This window comes from Lissotriton vulgaris, chromosome 6 (genome assembly GCF_964263255.1).
Source record: "Lissotriton vulgaris chromosome 6, aLisVul1.2, whole genome shotgun sequence".
Classification (NCBI taxonomy): Eukaryota; Metazoa; Chordata; class Amphibia; order Caudata; family Salamandridae; genus Lissotriton; species Lissotriton vulgaris.
In genome coordinates, this window is record NC_141694.1 from 1,280,259,922 (window position 1) to 1,280,275,639 (window position 15,718).

The window sequence follows — 15,718 nt, forward strand, 5'->3', positions numbered from 1 at the left end:
ACGGTCCAGAGGGATCTGTGCGTCAGGTATGTAATATATTAATTTCTTTCAGTATCCGGGCCCAGTATCTCTGGACATATTGGCACTCCCATAATGTATGCATGTAGGTATGTACCTAGTTCTGAGTTGCAGCATAGGCAATTGGGCGACTCTGCTCTCCCCATGGCGTGTAGTCGGACCCTATCAAAGTAGACCCTGTGTAGGATTTTGTAATGTATTAGTTGTAGTCATAGCTTAATTGCCACTTCTCTTGGGTGCATCAGAGTCCCCTCCCAGTCAATGTCTTCTAACGGACCAGTAGTGCCTTCCCATTTGGACGGTAGGGACTTCAGTTTGTAGGGCATGCTATTGATTAGCATTTTATATGTCCAGGAGACTGCCTTGGAAGGTAATTCCTCTTGTAACAATCTGCCCTCAAGTGGTGTATATTCAGGGATGTCAGTTGTGTCTACTTTCTCTACTTTCCAGGCATGCTGCAGTAGGAGATATTTGTATTTCTGTGAGTGTGCGAGTTGATATTCGGCTTGCAGCTCCGGAAAGGGGACTAGGTCGCCACCTTGTAAGATGTTGCCCACTGTGGAAATCACCACAATGTCCCACTTCCTGAAACCCTGTAGTCCGGATATTTGGGGTATTTTATTGCCTTTCTATAGTGGTGTCGCCCTTGTGAGCTTCTTATCCCATTGCATTTGTCTCTCTGCCCCCTTCCTTTGTGTTGAAATTTTTTATTAAAGAGTTTTAAGTGAAAATACAGAAATACGTACATATGTAAATAATTAATAAAAGAAGATATTGATAGATGAATCATAATACAGGTACAGTAATAATGTAATTATACATAGGATACAATGGACATGGAGAAGTAAAATGTTAAATATACTGCAAGTTAGAAAGCAAATAAATGGAAAGAAGAGAATAGGAAAAAAGAGAAGAGAAGGGAAAATAAAAAAAAAATAAAAATAAAAAAAATAAAAAAATGGAAAGACCCCCAGAGTAACAAAGGAAAGAAGAAAGAATATGGAGCTGAGATATAAGGAATGAAGTAAGGAGCAGAAAAGAAACCTCAGGAAAGTACACAAAAATAAAAAATGAAAATTAATTAAGGAGGAGTAACAGACGTTGGAGAGGGATGAGTGGAAATAGTCATTATCCACCGTGGCTTCTAGGAATGGGGACCATGTTTCTAGAAAAACAGAAGCCTGATCCTGCAAGTTATAAATTACACGTTCATAAGAGGCTCTTTGTACCATAGCTACTAGCCATTCTTCCTGAGAAGGAGGTAAAGAGGACTTCCAATGACGTAATATACAGATTTTGCCCGTAGCCAAAGCAGTATGTAGAAGACGCGTCTGTGGTTTAGATAGTGTCGGGAGACCTCGGAAATCATGTAAAATAACATTTGCAGAAGTGAAGGGTAATGGCAAAGACATAGTAGATGCCAAAGTCTTTCTTATAAAAAGCCAAAATGATCTATTGCAAGGGCATTCACAGACAATGTGTGTAATATCACAACCAGAGGCAGAACATCTCCAGCATAAAGAGTGTGCTATCAGTTTGGCATGATGTAGTTTAGATGGAGACCAGCGCCATTCGTGGATGATTTTGAAGATGCAAAATTTCAGTCGAGCCTCTCGGACACCTTTATGTAAACCTTCCAGAATCTGATCCCATTGAGCAATGGAATATGTAACTGATAAGCGAGATTGCCATTTTAATTGAAGAGCTTTCGAGAGAGGTTGCGAAAAAAGAGGATGTAGGAAGGTTTTATAAAGGCCAGAAGTCACACCCTTAAAATTCCCCCACAAATGCAAATACGACAAAATAGGAGACGCGGTCAACAGTTCAGGTGGAGAACCTAAATGTTTGGTGATGGCTTGTTGAAGTTGAGTATATTGACGCGATTGTGTGGATGGTAGTTGGAATTCATCACTGATTTGAGAGAAAGATTTGAAGTTGTTATCATGGAACAGTTGTTCCAAAGAGTGAATACCGGCCTCCTGCCATAGAGGCCATGATAACATGCGACCATGAACGCGAATAGCCGAGTTGGACCATAAAGGAGCTTTGACATGAAGCCGCGGGTTACATGTAAGTAAACGATGACTTCTTTGCCAAGATTTATACATCGCAGATAAGATAGGATTTTTGGGGTCAGAAGAACTGGAACCCTTACCATATAAGAGGGACAAGCCAAGATTAGAAGATAATAAGTGACGTTCAAGTGGGACCCATTGAGGTGTGTCTTTAGATTTGGGCAAAAAGAAGGAGAGTTGTGAGAGATGGAGGGCGAGTGAGTAATGCTCAATAGAGGGAAGATCCAATCCTCCGTGTAATTGGTGAGATTTCAATTTGGCCAAAGTAAGGCGTGGTTTGGCAGTACCCCAGATAAAAAGTTTAATTTTGGAGTCAATGGACCGAAGAATAGTCAGAGGGATGTTTAGAGGAAGCATACCTAGGACATAAAGAAATCGCGGTAGGGTGACCATCTTAACCGCCTGGACCCGCCCCCAAAGAGATAAGCCAAGGACTTTCCATTTATCAAAATCTCTTTGCATTTGTGTAATCAACGTTGTTAAATTGTCCATAACTATGTTATCCAATCCTCTGTTAATCAACACTCTTAAATATTTAAGGCGAGAGGACTGCCAGTGAAATGGATAACCAGAAATTGCAGCTTTCGTGGTACCAATGGACATGGGCAGTGCTTCACTCTTATCCCAATTAATCTTATAACCGGAAAAAGAGGAGAAACTATCTATGATACTAAGGAGAGCAGGGAGAGAGCGGGGGAGATCTGTAAGTGTGAGAAGAATATCATCCGCGTATAAATAAATTATTGAATGACCAATTGGAAGAGGAACACCAACCACAGCAGATGATTGACGTATTGCAACAGCTAAAGGTTCCATTGCCAAAAGAAAAAGAAGAGGGGAAAGAGGACAACCTTGACGAGTACCTCGTCTGATTGGAAATGGAGTAGAAAGAAAACCGCCGCAGTTAACTTGAGCTGAAGGACTATCATATAACAAACGCACCTTAGCTACAAATTGGTCGCCCAAACCAAAGGTTTGCATTATGGTAAAAAGATACTCCCACTCAATACGGTCGAATGCTTTTTCGGCATCCAAAGAAAGTAGTAAGGCATCGTTAGCGAGATTTTTAGCCGACCACAAAGCATGAGAGAGAGTATGTAAATGATTTCGAGATGAACGACCAGGAACAAAGCCTACCTGTGAATTGTGGATTAAAGAAGGTAAAACCTTACGGAGACGAGATGCGAGAATACCCGCAAGAATCTTAACATCAGAGTTTAAGAGAGATATGGGGCGGTAACTACCACACAGCAGAGGATCTTTACCAGGTTTTGGTAAAACAGCTATGATGGCCTTGTTGGAAATAGAACCAAGAGAAGATTCCTCTGTGGCTTCTGTAAATGCGGCATGAAGAGTATCAACCATACTCTAGCCCGTCCACTTGAAAAATTCAGGAGGGAAACCATCCTCGCCTGGTGCTTTATGGTACGGCAAGGCAGCAATAGCTGAGGAAATTTCCTCCTTCTTAATAGCTCCATCAAGTAGAGCTCTACCATCATCAGAGAGTCGTGGAAGATGTATCTTATCCAAAAAATTGGACATCTGTGAAGTGTCTATGTGAGTGCTTGGTGAATACAGAGACCTGTAAAATGAAGCAAATTCATCAACGATTTCTTGCGGACGAGTAAGCATAGTGCCAGAACTTGATTTAATAGCGGGAATTGCCATAGCAGCCTCCCTCTGGTGTAGTTGCGCAGCTAGCAGTCGGCCAGCTTTTTCACCCTGCTCATAATGACGCCCTTTCATCTTTTGTAAGGCATATTCGGCCTTAGAAGTAAAAAGACTATTAAGAGACATGCGTGCCTGCTCTAACAATTTACGGTTTTGAAGGGTTGGTTTTGAGATATACAATTGAGAAAGTCGGCTAATATCTTTTTCCAATTCGGTCTGTTTGGTAATATTTTTTTTGTTATATAGAGCAGCGTCCCGCATAAGTTGGCCTCTGATAGTTGCCTTAGCAGCTGCCCATATTGTTCGCTTAGAATAAATTGAGTCCTCATTATTCAAAAGGTATTCCCGCATATGTGACTGTAGAAGAAGTTTATTTGTTGGTGTTTTATATTTATTAATGTTCAGACGCCAGGACTTGCGTCCTGGATTGGAGAGACCCAAATCAAGAGACAAGAAAACAGGGGAGTGATCAGAGATGGCTGCTTCTAGGATTTTCGATTCTGTAACTAACCGGACTGTATGTTGTGAAAAAAGAAAGTAGTCAAGACGGGAGAATGTACCGTGGGTAGAAGAAAAGAATGTATATTCTTTATCTTGAGGGTGACTGAGCCTCCAATGATCAACAAGACCATTATCAGAAAGAATGTCACACAAAATGGCTCTATCGGACGCATTGACGGTGTCAAAGCAGCCTGTTCTGTCAAGGGTAGGTCCAATCACCTCCAATGAGAAATTGGGTAGCATTTATTTCAGTGAGGAGGCGGTTGAGGCGAAGGAAAAAATTGCTTTTTGGAACCTAATGGAGCATAGACAGAGCCAAGACAAATGAAAGAATTCCCAAGTTTCAACTTAACAAATACATATCGACCATCCGGATCAGCCCATGTCTTGATAATTGTAAAAGGAAGTGACTTTCGAAAGAGGATAGCAACTCCACATTTACGAACAGGGTTGGGATTAGTGGGGTCTGGTTTAGAAATACTGCTATGAATGACTTTACCAACCCAATCCCTGCTAAGTTTGCTAGATTCAATATCGTCCAAATGAGTTTCCTGTAGTAAGGCAACGTCTATATGTTTAGAATGCAAATAAGAAAGAACCTTCTTTCGTTTAATATAATGAGTGAGGCCATGAACATTCCAGGAAATCACCGACAACGGATGGATAGAAGACATGACAATAGAATTGTACAAAAAGATGAGAAAGAAAAGAGAAAATGAAATAGAGAGAAGAGGTGTGTTACTCTGGGCAGGGATGAGGAAAAGAGAAGGAAAAGAAGAGGGGAAAGAAGATTATAAAGACAGGATGAAGAGTGGAAGAGACACAGCAAATATGAATCGAGAGAGAAAAAGTATTAAAGGTACAAATAAGAGAATGAGAAAGAAAGAAAGAAAGAAAAGAAAAAGGAAACCTAGACTGTTAACTACGGGTCTGGGTGAACGTACAGCAGCACCTAGGGAGAGATCGGACCCCCTCCAAGCAAGGAAGAATTGGGGTTCTGGGAGCAAGTAAGAAAACTGAATCTGTAAAATGCATTCAGAGTATGATTATAACAAGAAAAATATGGAAAATCATATACCATTATCATGAAATATAAGCAGTAAAAATGGAAAAAATGGAAAAATCAAGAGATAAGAATCATACAATGAGAGAATAACGGGAGAAGAAAAAGAAAAACAAGGGAAATTGAATAAGAGCGAGACGTATTGCATAATGAAAAAGATGCGAGAGATATATGGAAGTATCCCAAGCAGAGTGAGCACTGAAGGAAATGAATAATACCACGTTAAATAACAAGCACAATAACATTAGGAAAGAATGCATTGCAAAAAGGACCACCACAGTAAAGGTGACAGTTTTGAGTCAAGCCTACAGACAAAGATATATTTGTGAGGAGGCCGAACGGGTAACGCAAAACCATGAAAGAACAGAGGGGATAGATAATACAATATAAAACAGAAGTTATCACTTCACAGAAAGATAGGCGACTTTAGAATAAAACCTAGACAGGAATATTAGGATAAAGAAAAGAAGAAGAGAAACACGAAAAGAGGACCAACCAACAATGGCCCATAAAAGAGGAAGAGAGATAACATGTAAAGACAAGGAAGAAAAACTCCCATAAAATCATACAAGTAAAGAGAGACAAAAGACAATGATCAGAAAGAAGCGAAACATAGAAAACAATGAAGCAAAAAGACATCATTCAAAAGTGAAATAATTAATGAATGAAATATTGAGTGATTACCCAAATAACAATAACATCGCTATAACAGGGAGAGTGCATAGGAAGGAAGAAAAACTACCTACAGAGAGATATATAGTATATAATAAGTAAAACCTGAAAATGATTGAGTGACTGTAAAGCTGAAAATCACATATTAATAGCATATATATATTAATAGTAAGCCATGAGGCATTATACAGAACACTAAGTATAAGGAATCATATTATACCTTGTATCAAAGTCTCAGTGAACTCAACAAATCACAAAGCATTGTGAGTAACAAATATTGGTATAAATTTATAGAATAAGAAAAAAGGGAGAAAATATAAGAGCATAAAAGTAAATTCAGTCAGCATCAGAAGGCGTCTTAAGAGGGGATCTAGACTTGTCTCTCTGTTGCGTGGTAGTATGAGAGGAGACAGAGCGTAGAGCTGAATCCCTGTCCTCCTGAGAACGAGACAGACGAGTAAGATCTCTGCCAAGTTGTCGAAATTCAGGAGGGGTGTGTGGTTGAGATGTTGGTAGATTCATAGAGGAAGACTTATTCTGAGGAGGTTGAGTAGAGGAAGAGGACTGAGTCTCCATGTCATTGGATTTGATACCGTCCAGAAACTGCTGGAGAAGTGCAGGATCATAAAAGTCTTTGGACTCTCCATTCCTGGCAATACGGAATCGGGCAGGTTCAAATAAGCCATATTTAATGTCCATTTGACGTAACTGGGGCAGCATAGAGAGAAACGCTTTCCTCCTCTCATTCGTTTCTTTAGAAAAGTCTGCGGCCATATGGATGGTATGACCTTGAAACAGGAAGGAGCCATGAGTGCGAGCCAGTGATAAAATCTGCCTGGTTTGCTCATGTCGTAGAAAACAAGCAATAATTGGCCTGGGTCTTGCTGAAATACCGGAACGTGGTGCGCCCAGTCTATGAGCACGTTGGAGCTCAATAGGAGGAGTAAAAGAAATACCAGTCAAAGTGGGGAGGGCATTACAAAGAAAGGACTTCGCATCCTGCTGTTCTATATTTTCTGGAAAACCAAAAAAGCGGATATTGTCTCTTCGACTGCGATCTTCCAAATCGATGATCTTACTATGTAAAAAGAGCAGATCTTGATCTGAACCCTGAACAGAATCGAGACGACATTCTATATCCACTATCTTAGAGTCAATGACGTCAATCCTTGTATGGAAAGTAGTGAGTTCTGCCCGAATAGACTTGGTCTCTGCAGTTATTGAAGTCATAGCAATATCCAGACCTTCCAGTCGACGGTTAACTCCAGAGAGTTCTTGCAAAATACGTTGCATGGTATCAGATAAGGATTTGTCGGTCTGAGGTGATGCAGCTTGCGATGCAGGAGGTAACGCAGATCCATTACTTTTAGGTTGGAAAGCAGAGGATTGTTTAACCACATCAGTAAAAAGTGTTTGTTTAGGACCACGACCACCATTTCTATTATTAGACATTTTCGTGCACCGGTGTAGTGGTGATCTACAATAGCGAATAGAAGGAATATTGGAATATGAAGCAATGATGAAATATAGCAAATAGTAGGAAGATAATAAATATGAGCAGCAAGTAAATGAGCAAAGCGAACAGCATGCAATTAATGCCTGAGATTTGAAAAGAAAAATCAGTACAGTATTTTCACAAAATCACAAATAGTATGTCACTAAACCAAAGCAGTGTGAAAGTATCAAGTCATGCGTGCCAAAAGTACCTCAGAAGCAAAGTATGGAAGTACATTAAATGAGCACAACAATGGACTAGCAAGGCGGTTATGACAGAGTGATTGCACAGAATGTGAGAATGCACACTGAATTTTGAAGGTAAAGTATCATATTCTCAGTGCTGACACAAAGAAAACGTGAGATATAAAGCAATTCACATGAGTAAATAGCATATAGCGGTAGTTGTAAGTGAAAATTCAGCCCCCTTTCTTTCACCCCCCCCATCCGTCTGCAATTTTTAAAGCGGAATTAGGAAGGTGTCACAATAGAGGAACAGGATGACATAATAAAAAACTGATAGTCAAGTAACTCTGACCCAAAAGTTATATATGTCTCCTAAGTTGGCTGAATAAAATTATCAAAGTCAGGTGATTTGAGCCAAGGAGAAAGATGAAACAGTACTTCTGCAAGTAAATCTTCCTGTACTGTGAATAGTGACTTTTCAAGGGATATTCAAATCATCTTCTGTATGTAGAAGAAATCCTTGAGTGATAAGAAGTCATGCAACAGTAATCTTGCAGGGTTTTGCAATGTTATCTGATCATTTGTACTTAGTTAAACTGGAGAGAGAGCGTTGATCAGTGTAAAAACAGAAACCAAATAACTTCTCCTTTCACTGTTATGGCGCTTTTGTCCCAATGAAGGGTGTTATATTAGCTGAGTAATTGCTGCGGAGGGCGCTGGTCACATAAAAATGCAGGCAGAGGTGTTAAATGAGGCAGACCGTGAACTTGATGAAGCGCCTGAGGGGGCGCGGCCTACAACATGAGGAGGCGCGGTCTTTTGTTAGGGAGAACGCCGCCCTCGCTGAGGAGAGGCGCGGCTTCAGAAGCGCGCGAACACTGCAGCGCACATCGTCGGACCAGCCGCCTCACCGTTGCCGCTGTAACTTGTAAACAAAAGCGCCCATCCGAGTCACAATACCACCGGAGCAGTCTCCATCAGCCTCCAAGTGCAGTCAGCGGCTCAGAGACGACCCACACGAACAGGTAAGGCTAGGAAGCTCGTCAGGGGTCCGACCCTCGGCGGAGCTCTCCTAGTAGGCGGCCATCTTCCTGCGTGGCCAGACCACGCCCCCTCTCTGCCCCCTTCAATGCCTCAATTGATCTCTGCGTAGCAGGCAGCAGGCCTAGAGTGCCTGAGCCTCCGTAGATGTAGTGGAAGTAGGTGTCATTCTGGAACTGGAGTCTTTCCAGAGCGTACATTGGGTGATCTCCCGCTGCATGCCCCCACTCGTTGATTACAATGAGATGTAATAGGAGTAGGACTGTATATCTGGGAGCGCAATCCCTCCGTTGTATTGGTTGCGTTGTAGTGTCTGTAATGCAATTCTCGGGTAGCTCCAATTCCACAATAACGTATGAAGTTAATTGTTAATTATGTTAAAAACTGCTCCTGGGACTCTGTGATATGTGTTCTGTAGGATGTAAGATAACATAGGGAGAGTGATCATCGTATTCATGGCTTCTCTACCTAGCAACGTCAAAGGGAGTTGTCGCATCTGCCAACGTAATCTCGTAATTATGCGATGACCCGCCTGATACTGTTGTGTAGGCAGTCTATCTCGTTCGTAGAAATGAACAATCCCAGGTATTTAAACTCATCCTCAGAGACAGGGAGATGTCCCTGTAATGTGTGCATGTCCATTGTGCCTCCCACAGGGTAGAGGTTTGATTTGTCCCAGTTTATACTATAGCCCTTATTGTCGCCGAATTTCTTAAACAATTGCAGTATTAAAGGGAGTGTCTCATCTGGGTTAGATATGTAGAGTAGAATGTCATCCACATAAAGCGAGATCCGTTCATTCCTAAGACATCTTTCATTATCTTGGAAATCACTTATCCCAGGAAGGGCTCTGATCAGACATGCCAGTGGTCCAATATCAGGGTGAATAGAAGGGGGGACAGAGGAAATTAATTGGAAAGTCTACAGACAGTGTCCCATTGACTCAGACTTTGTATCTTGGGTTATTGTAAAGAAAGTCCACCCAAGTTATAAAGCTTTGTCCGAAGTCACATTTAATCATGACTTGGCCCATGAAAGGCCTGTGAACTGTGTCAAAGGTTTTTTCCGCATCTAAGGAAAGAAAGAGATGTGGGGTGGGTCTGTCTTTCACTGTAGCTAACCAGTTGGCCAGTCCACAGAGGTTGAGGCATGTAGGTCTCTTGGGCATAAAGCCTGATTGGTCTTGGTGGATGACGGCCGAGGTTACCGCTATCAGTCGAGTCGCTAGAATAGAGGCCAGGATTTTGGTCTCCACATTAAGCAGTGAGATTTGGCAATACGACCCACAACACTCAGATGGCTTCCCTGATTTATGGAGTACTACTTTGGTAGCATTACAGAGATCTGCGGGAAGTGATCCCTCCTCCTGCACCGCAATATACATATCCAGATCCAGTAGATGGGGGCTAAGCTATTAGCATTTTGCTTGAAGTGTTCTGCTGGTAGTCTATTTGGACCTGGGGTTGGCCCTGATTTTTGCCTACTGATTGCATCTATTTCGTCTGTCAGAGTTATATCCTAGTCTAGGCCGTCCTGGCCTTTTTGGGCCAGGGAGTGGTCTCTATCTCCCCAAGGTAGGCAGCTATCTGTCACACCTCTGCTAGTGGCCTGGCATCATAAAGCCCCTTTTAGAAGTGGGCAACTGCCCCTGCTATGGCATGTCCTGGGACATGCACCTCTTTTTTCATGTATTGTGGTCACCCATCTCGCCTCTCTAGCCTTTCTGCCTAACCAGCCAGTAGTTTCCCTGCCGTGTATCCTGACACTCGTAAAGATGATGATGTGAGGCCTGAATTTGAGTCAATACTTCCCTTTCTGTCAAAGCTCAGAGTTTCCAACATGTGACTGCGATTTGGCTCATCCGGGACGTGTCCGCATCGGGGTCTACTTCTGTTTCAAGCTGTAAGAGCTTTCTTTCCAATATCTCTACTTGTTGGGCCTCCTCATGTCTCTTCCTTGCCTCAGCATCCTATATCCTACCCGTATTACTGTTTTATAGGCCTCCCATAGGCTTGTAGCCGAGGGTACTGAGCCTTTGTTTTCACTAAAGTAGAGATCAGTCTCAGTGTTTATTACTCCTTGAAGAGTTTTATCACGTAGTTCTCATGCATTCAATCTCCATTCTATACGTTGTCTATTCCCCCTCTCGCCTCTCGTTAGCCAAAGTGGCAAATGGTCAGAGATTCCTCTTGCCAAATACACCACTCTCTCTATATTTTTAACCTCTCCCGCGGGAGTGAAGAAACAGTCAAGTCTTGAGAAGATTGTGTGCCCCAGAGAAGTATGAATAGGTGCGGGCGACCAAATTATGTCGGCGCCAGAGATCAGTTAGACCCAGGGAATTAGTAAATTTAGCCAGAGGAGTAGGTATGTGAGTCCCAATACCCACTCGTGTGCGGTCTGGATTTGGGTCACACACGTCATCAAAATCATCCCCTATTATGTGTTAATACTGTCTTACGCTTTTGGCCAATTAATGGAAATATGCACTGACCCTTTTTCGGGCTTCTTCACCAACCAAGAAACATCTTCCTGGTGACACTTCAACCTGAAGTCTCCTCCCTAAATATACCCTTTCTCTGTTTTATATCATTCTGACATCATCATACACACCCATCCCAAAGAACTATTTCCTTGTGAGACAAAAAAAGCCTCTCCTCTGCTTAGTTTGGGTTCGGCAGTTGGAGGGATTCCCTTAGCAAGGTCCTCATCAGTGAGGTGGTAGTTCTGTAGAAGTAAATGCCTTGTCCTATACACTGAACAGTTTTTAAAATAGAAACGTTGTGTGTGTGTGTGTGTGTGTAGTGCGTGTGTAGTGTGTGTGTGTGTGTGTAGTGTGCTTCCTAAGAAAGCAAAAACATGCAATGCAAGGATGTTTATATCATTATTGTCCAGTAATTAACCCCTTCGCTGCGGCGGCTATCCGCCGCAGCGCTAAGGGGGTGGGGCACCCGCGCGGCGGCTCCATACTAGTGACGGAACCGCTCCGTCACGGCTCGCGGGCGAGCTGTGCTTGTGACGGAACGGTTCCGTCACGAACCCGCCCGCCCATTAAAGCGTCAGCGCAGGCGCGAAATCAGCGCCGCGCAGGCGCGGCGAGCGGGCCGTGACGGAACTGTTCCGTCACAAGCACGGCTCACCCGTGGCTTGTGACGGAGTGGTTCCGTCACAAGCATGGGAGGGGTTAAAGCAATCCCTTCCATCACATTTTTTTGATCATGGTTTTACATTGCATGCAGAGTATGTAATCTGTATGAAAAAAGTTTTTCCGAATAAAAGATAAAAGACCCACATTATTTGTTGGCGTTACTATATTTTGGGCCATGAGTTCATCTTTGGGCTTAAACGTCTAAAGCGAAAAATGCCTGCGTGCCCTGCTCGTCCAACCAATACTTGCAGATTTTCCGGCTGTAGCAATCTTTTATCCAAAGTTACAGAATGCTGAGTAACTTTTTAAAGTGGTGTCTTTCGAAAAGTAGAAATCCTTTCCTTTCTGAATATCTACAGGATAAAAAGCTTCACTCGCTAAAGTATCATATTAAATTATTTTCCTTTGTATTATTAAATTTAAACAACATCTTAGACAAAGGTGTTTTCATTTTTAGCTAAAGTAGTATGAGCTGTACTAGTTATGTCCCTTGGAATGCCCTCGACTGATGTCTCATTCTATTGCCTTTAAGGAGCGCCATGAAGCTGTTGTCCGCCGCACAATGGAGAGGAGCCAAAAACCAAGGCAGAGACCAAACAGGTGGTCCTGGGGTGGAGCTCTGCACACTAGTACGAGCATCAACAGTTCAGGTACAATAAAAGAGCTGTGTTCAGCCGGCCATTTTTGCTCACAATTATCACATGGCCCACTCATGCTCTTTGTAATTGAGGTCAAGCGTCTATGTTCTGAAGACTAACTTTCTTTTGAAACGTTTGCCTGTATTGGTCCTTCAGTAGCCAGTACCCTTGGGAAGCTGATCCGTAGCATTCTGCAGGTCCCTTTCTGCAGCTAGTCTTTCCCTATGTTCCATTTATAGGACATCTTTAGCTGCCTATTTCCTACTTTTGATAGTATTTAAATTCTGTGCATTGCTTTGGTGCATGTTGCTCTAAGTTAAACGTTGTCGTAATGTCACTTCTCAGTTATATTTCTACTGAAAGGGGGGTGCATGAATTCACAACGCATGCCTTTACCACGCAATGCCTTTACCACGCAATGCCTTTACCACGCATTCCAAGTTAATTTAAGATAATTCAAATGCCTAATATATATTGAAATATATTTTGTGTGTGTGTGTGTGTATATATATATATATATATATATATTTTTTTTTTTAAATATAGATATTGATGGGATGGAAAAGTTCTTCATGGTTGATGTGTTCTTCTCCCCCAGAGTGCCCACCTGTACTATTGTCTACATCCAAAATGTAGATTTTTTTATTCCCCTCATAGATGAACACAGATCATGCATGTGTGCCATGACAAAGTCCTGTGTCACAGATAGCAGTCTTGTTGGACAGGGATGGGAACCTTTGCGCTACCCTTATAGTGGTGGAAGGCTTCGCCAGAAGTTAAGCAGCACAGTGGTGGCAGCAAACCTTGCAGTGGTCAGTAGTAGTGAACAGGCCCTTTTTACCTTGTCGGATTATGTGAGAGTTAGCTTAACTTCCACTAACTGTGCGCTAAGCTTAACTTGAAACTTGCGTTGTTTCTTCTCCTATATTTTCTCTCTTTTAGAAAAAGTTAATCACTCAGTCTTTTCTCAATCAATTTAGACTTTTTATTGATTTTTTCATTTTTCTTAATGCATTATAAAAGTTTCCATGCATCATTTCTTTATATAATCAGTATATCTCCATTATAACTCTGCCCAATGCATTTCGGGTCAGGTCATGTGACCCTTCGTCAGGGGCCTGTGGATAGACGAATACAGGACCTTAGCAATCATCAAAATGTAAATAAGGATCATCATTAATACATACACAAAAGTAAAAACGATACGTGCAGCATTTAGAATACATACAGAACAAATGTGAAAGTGAACCGTGATCTGTAAAGGCGGTGCTGTACATGAGGTTGATGGTGCATATGGTGAAGGAGGATACTAGAGTAATGTGCGGTGACTGAGCAAACAAGGTCCAAAAAGAAATAAGCAGGAGACCGGAGTTTTTGGCGAAAAGTGCGGGAAAGGGCTCCGGAGTGTCGGAAATACAAACATGAGGGTGAATGACACTTACGCGAGTATGGAGGTATCAGCGGTCACAATCGTACCGGGCGGGTAGCGGAGGGTTGTCTCAGTGATACCGGGCGGGTAGACAGAAGTCCGCGCGCAATAGTGATTTAAAGGGCTGAGATGGTTCCGATCATGTGATCGTCTTTACTATGGAAGTCGAGGAAAGACTTCTCTAGTGTATTTAATGCTCAGGTTCGAAATTAGGAGTGATTATAACATAAAAATATAACATGAAAATTACGGAAAAGACATCGGGCTAGGTGGATGATTTGATGATTTATATGCTGCAAAGAAAGACTATCGAGCCTAAAGTAAGGGTGATTCGTCGCACATATCCCAATGGCGAAGGCACACAGGGAAGCCTCCCTGTGTGTAGCCTGTTTAACCCCGCTCGCTCTGTTTTGCAGTCTTTAGACAATTACTCATGTAACATTAACGAGAGAAGAAAAAGTTCAAGCGGCTTACCCGGTGTTGTTTTCTTAACGCCGGTCAACCGGTTTCTCATGGATTCCCTCGTATAATCCCGTCGTAGCAAAACGGTGCCCCGATAAACAAACAATCGGCGCTCGTGTTGTACCATGAATCATGGGTCACTCCCGAGCGGGTGCTAAAAACGCGATGGTACGCGCATTTAAAATTAATGGCTCACACTCCATTTCCTCGTTACGAAAACAAAGTTCAGCACTCCCGGGGGAACAGGCAGATGTTTCTTTATTTCGCCATTAGTCGCAGACAGACGCGTTTCGGACGTGAGTCTTTCGTCAGTGTTTCCTTTGCGCGCCATCAAGCGGCTACCTATATGCATCATTCTGACACGCCCAACAGTGTTAATCAAATGGATATCGAGATCGCATGTATGCTTCCGGCGAAAGGTGCGGCCATCTTGGAACGCATAAAATATGCGCTAAAGTGTAACTTAAACCTTTTATCATATGATAAAAAGTTAAGTTACACTTTAGCATGTCAGAATGATGCATATAGGTAGCCGCTTGACGGCGCGCAAAGGAAACACGGACGAAGGACTCACGTCCGAAACGCGTCTGTCTGCGACTAATGGTGAAATAAAGAAACATCTGCCTGTACCCCCGGGAGTGCTGAACTTTGCTTTCGTAACGAGGAAATGGAGTGTGAGCCATCATGGTACAACACGAGCGCCGATATATATATATATATATATATATATATATATATATATATATATATATAGGCGCTCGTGTTGTACCATGAATCACGGGTCACTCCCGAGCGGGTGCTCAAAATGCGATGGTAGATATATATATATATATATATATATATCTTAATTAAAATGCATTCCTTATTGGGGGAACCCTCAGACTCTCCCCTTTTTCAATTACCCATACCACCCCATATCTCTAGCCTCCCCGAAACCCCAAAAATACCCTAACCACCGTATACCATTACCCACCCCTATCATTTAAAAATAACTATACCACTATAATTACCCTACCCACCCCATAACCCTTAAATAACCTTTCACCTTATACCCCTACACACCTCTAAACACCATAAATATCCTTACTATCTTATACCCCTGCTCGCCCATAAACTTTTAAAAATAACCTGACCACCTTATATCCTTACCCACCCCAAAACCCTAAAAATACCCTTGCCACCCTATACCCTTACCCCTAAACCCTAAAAATAACCTTACCACCATATACTCCTACCCATCCCTAAAGATCCTTACCTCCCTATAATCCTACACCCCATCAATACCTTTACTACTCACCCCTAAACCCTAAAATATACCCT

At 42.3% G+C, this 15,718-nt stretch overlaps 1 protein-coding gene across 2 annotated transcripts in view; it reads left to right on the plus strand.

The window, feature by feature from the left end:
- Positions 1-15,718, plus strand: part of MAP7 (microtubule associated protein 7) — an 810,320-nt gene that overhangs the window by 533,500 nt on the left and 261,102 nt on the right. For both annotated transcript variants that reach the window (XM_086927406.1, XM_086927405.1), the window contains one exon: positions 12,402-12,519. In XM_086927406.1, the coding sequence (XP_086783532.1) occupies positions 12,402-12,519 (118 nt within the window). The remainder of the gene's footprint in view (positions 1-12,401; positions 12,520-15,718) is intronic.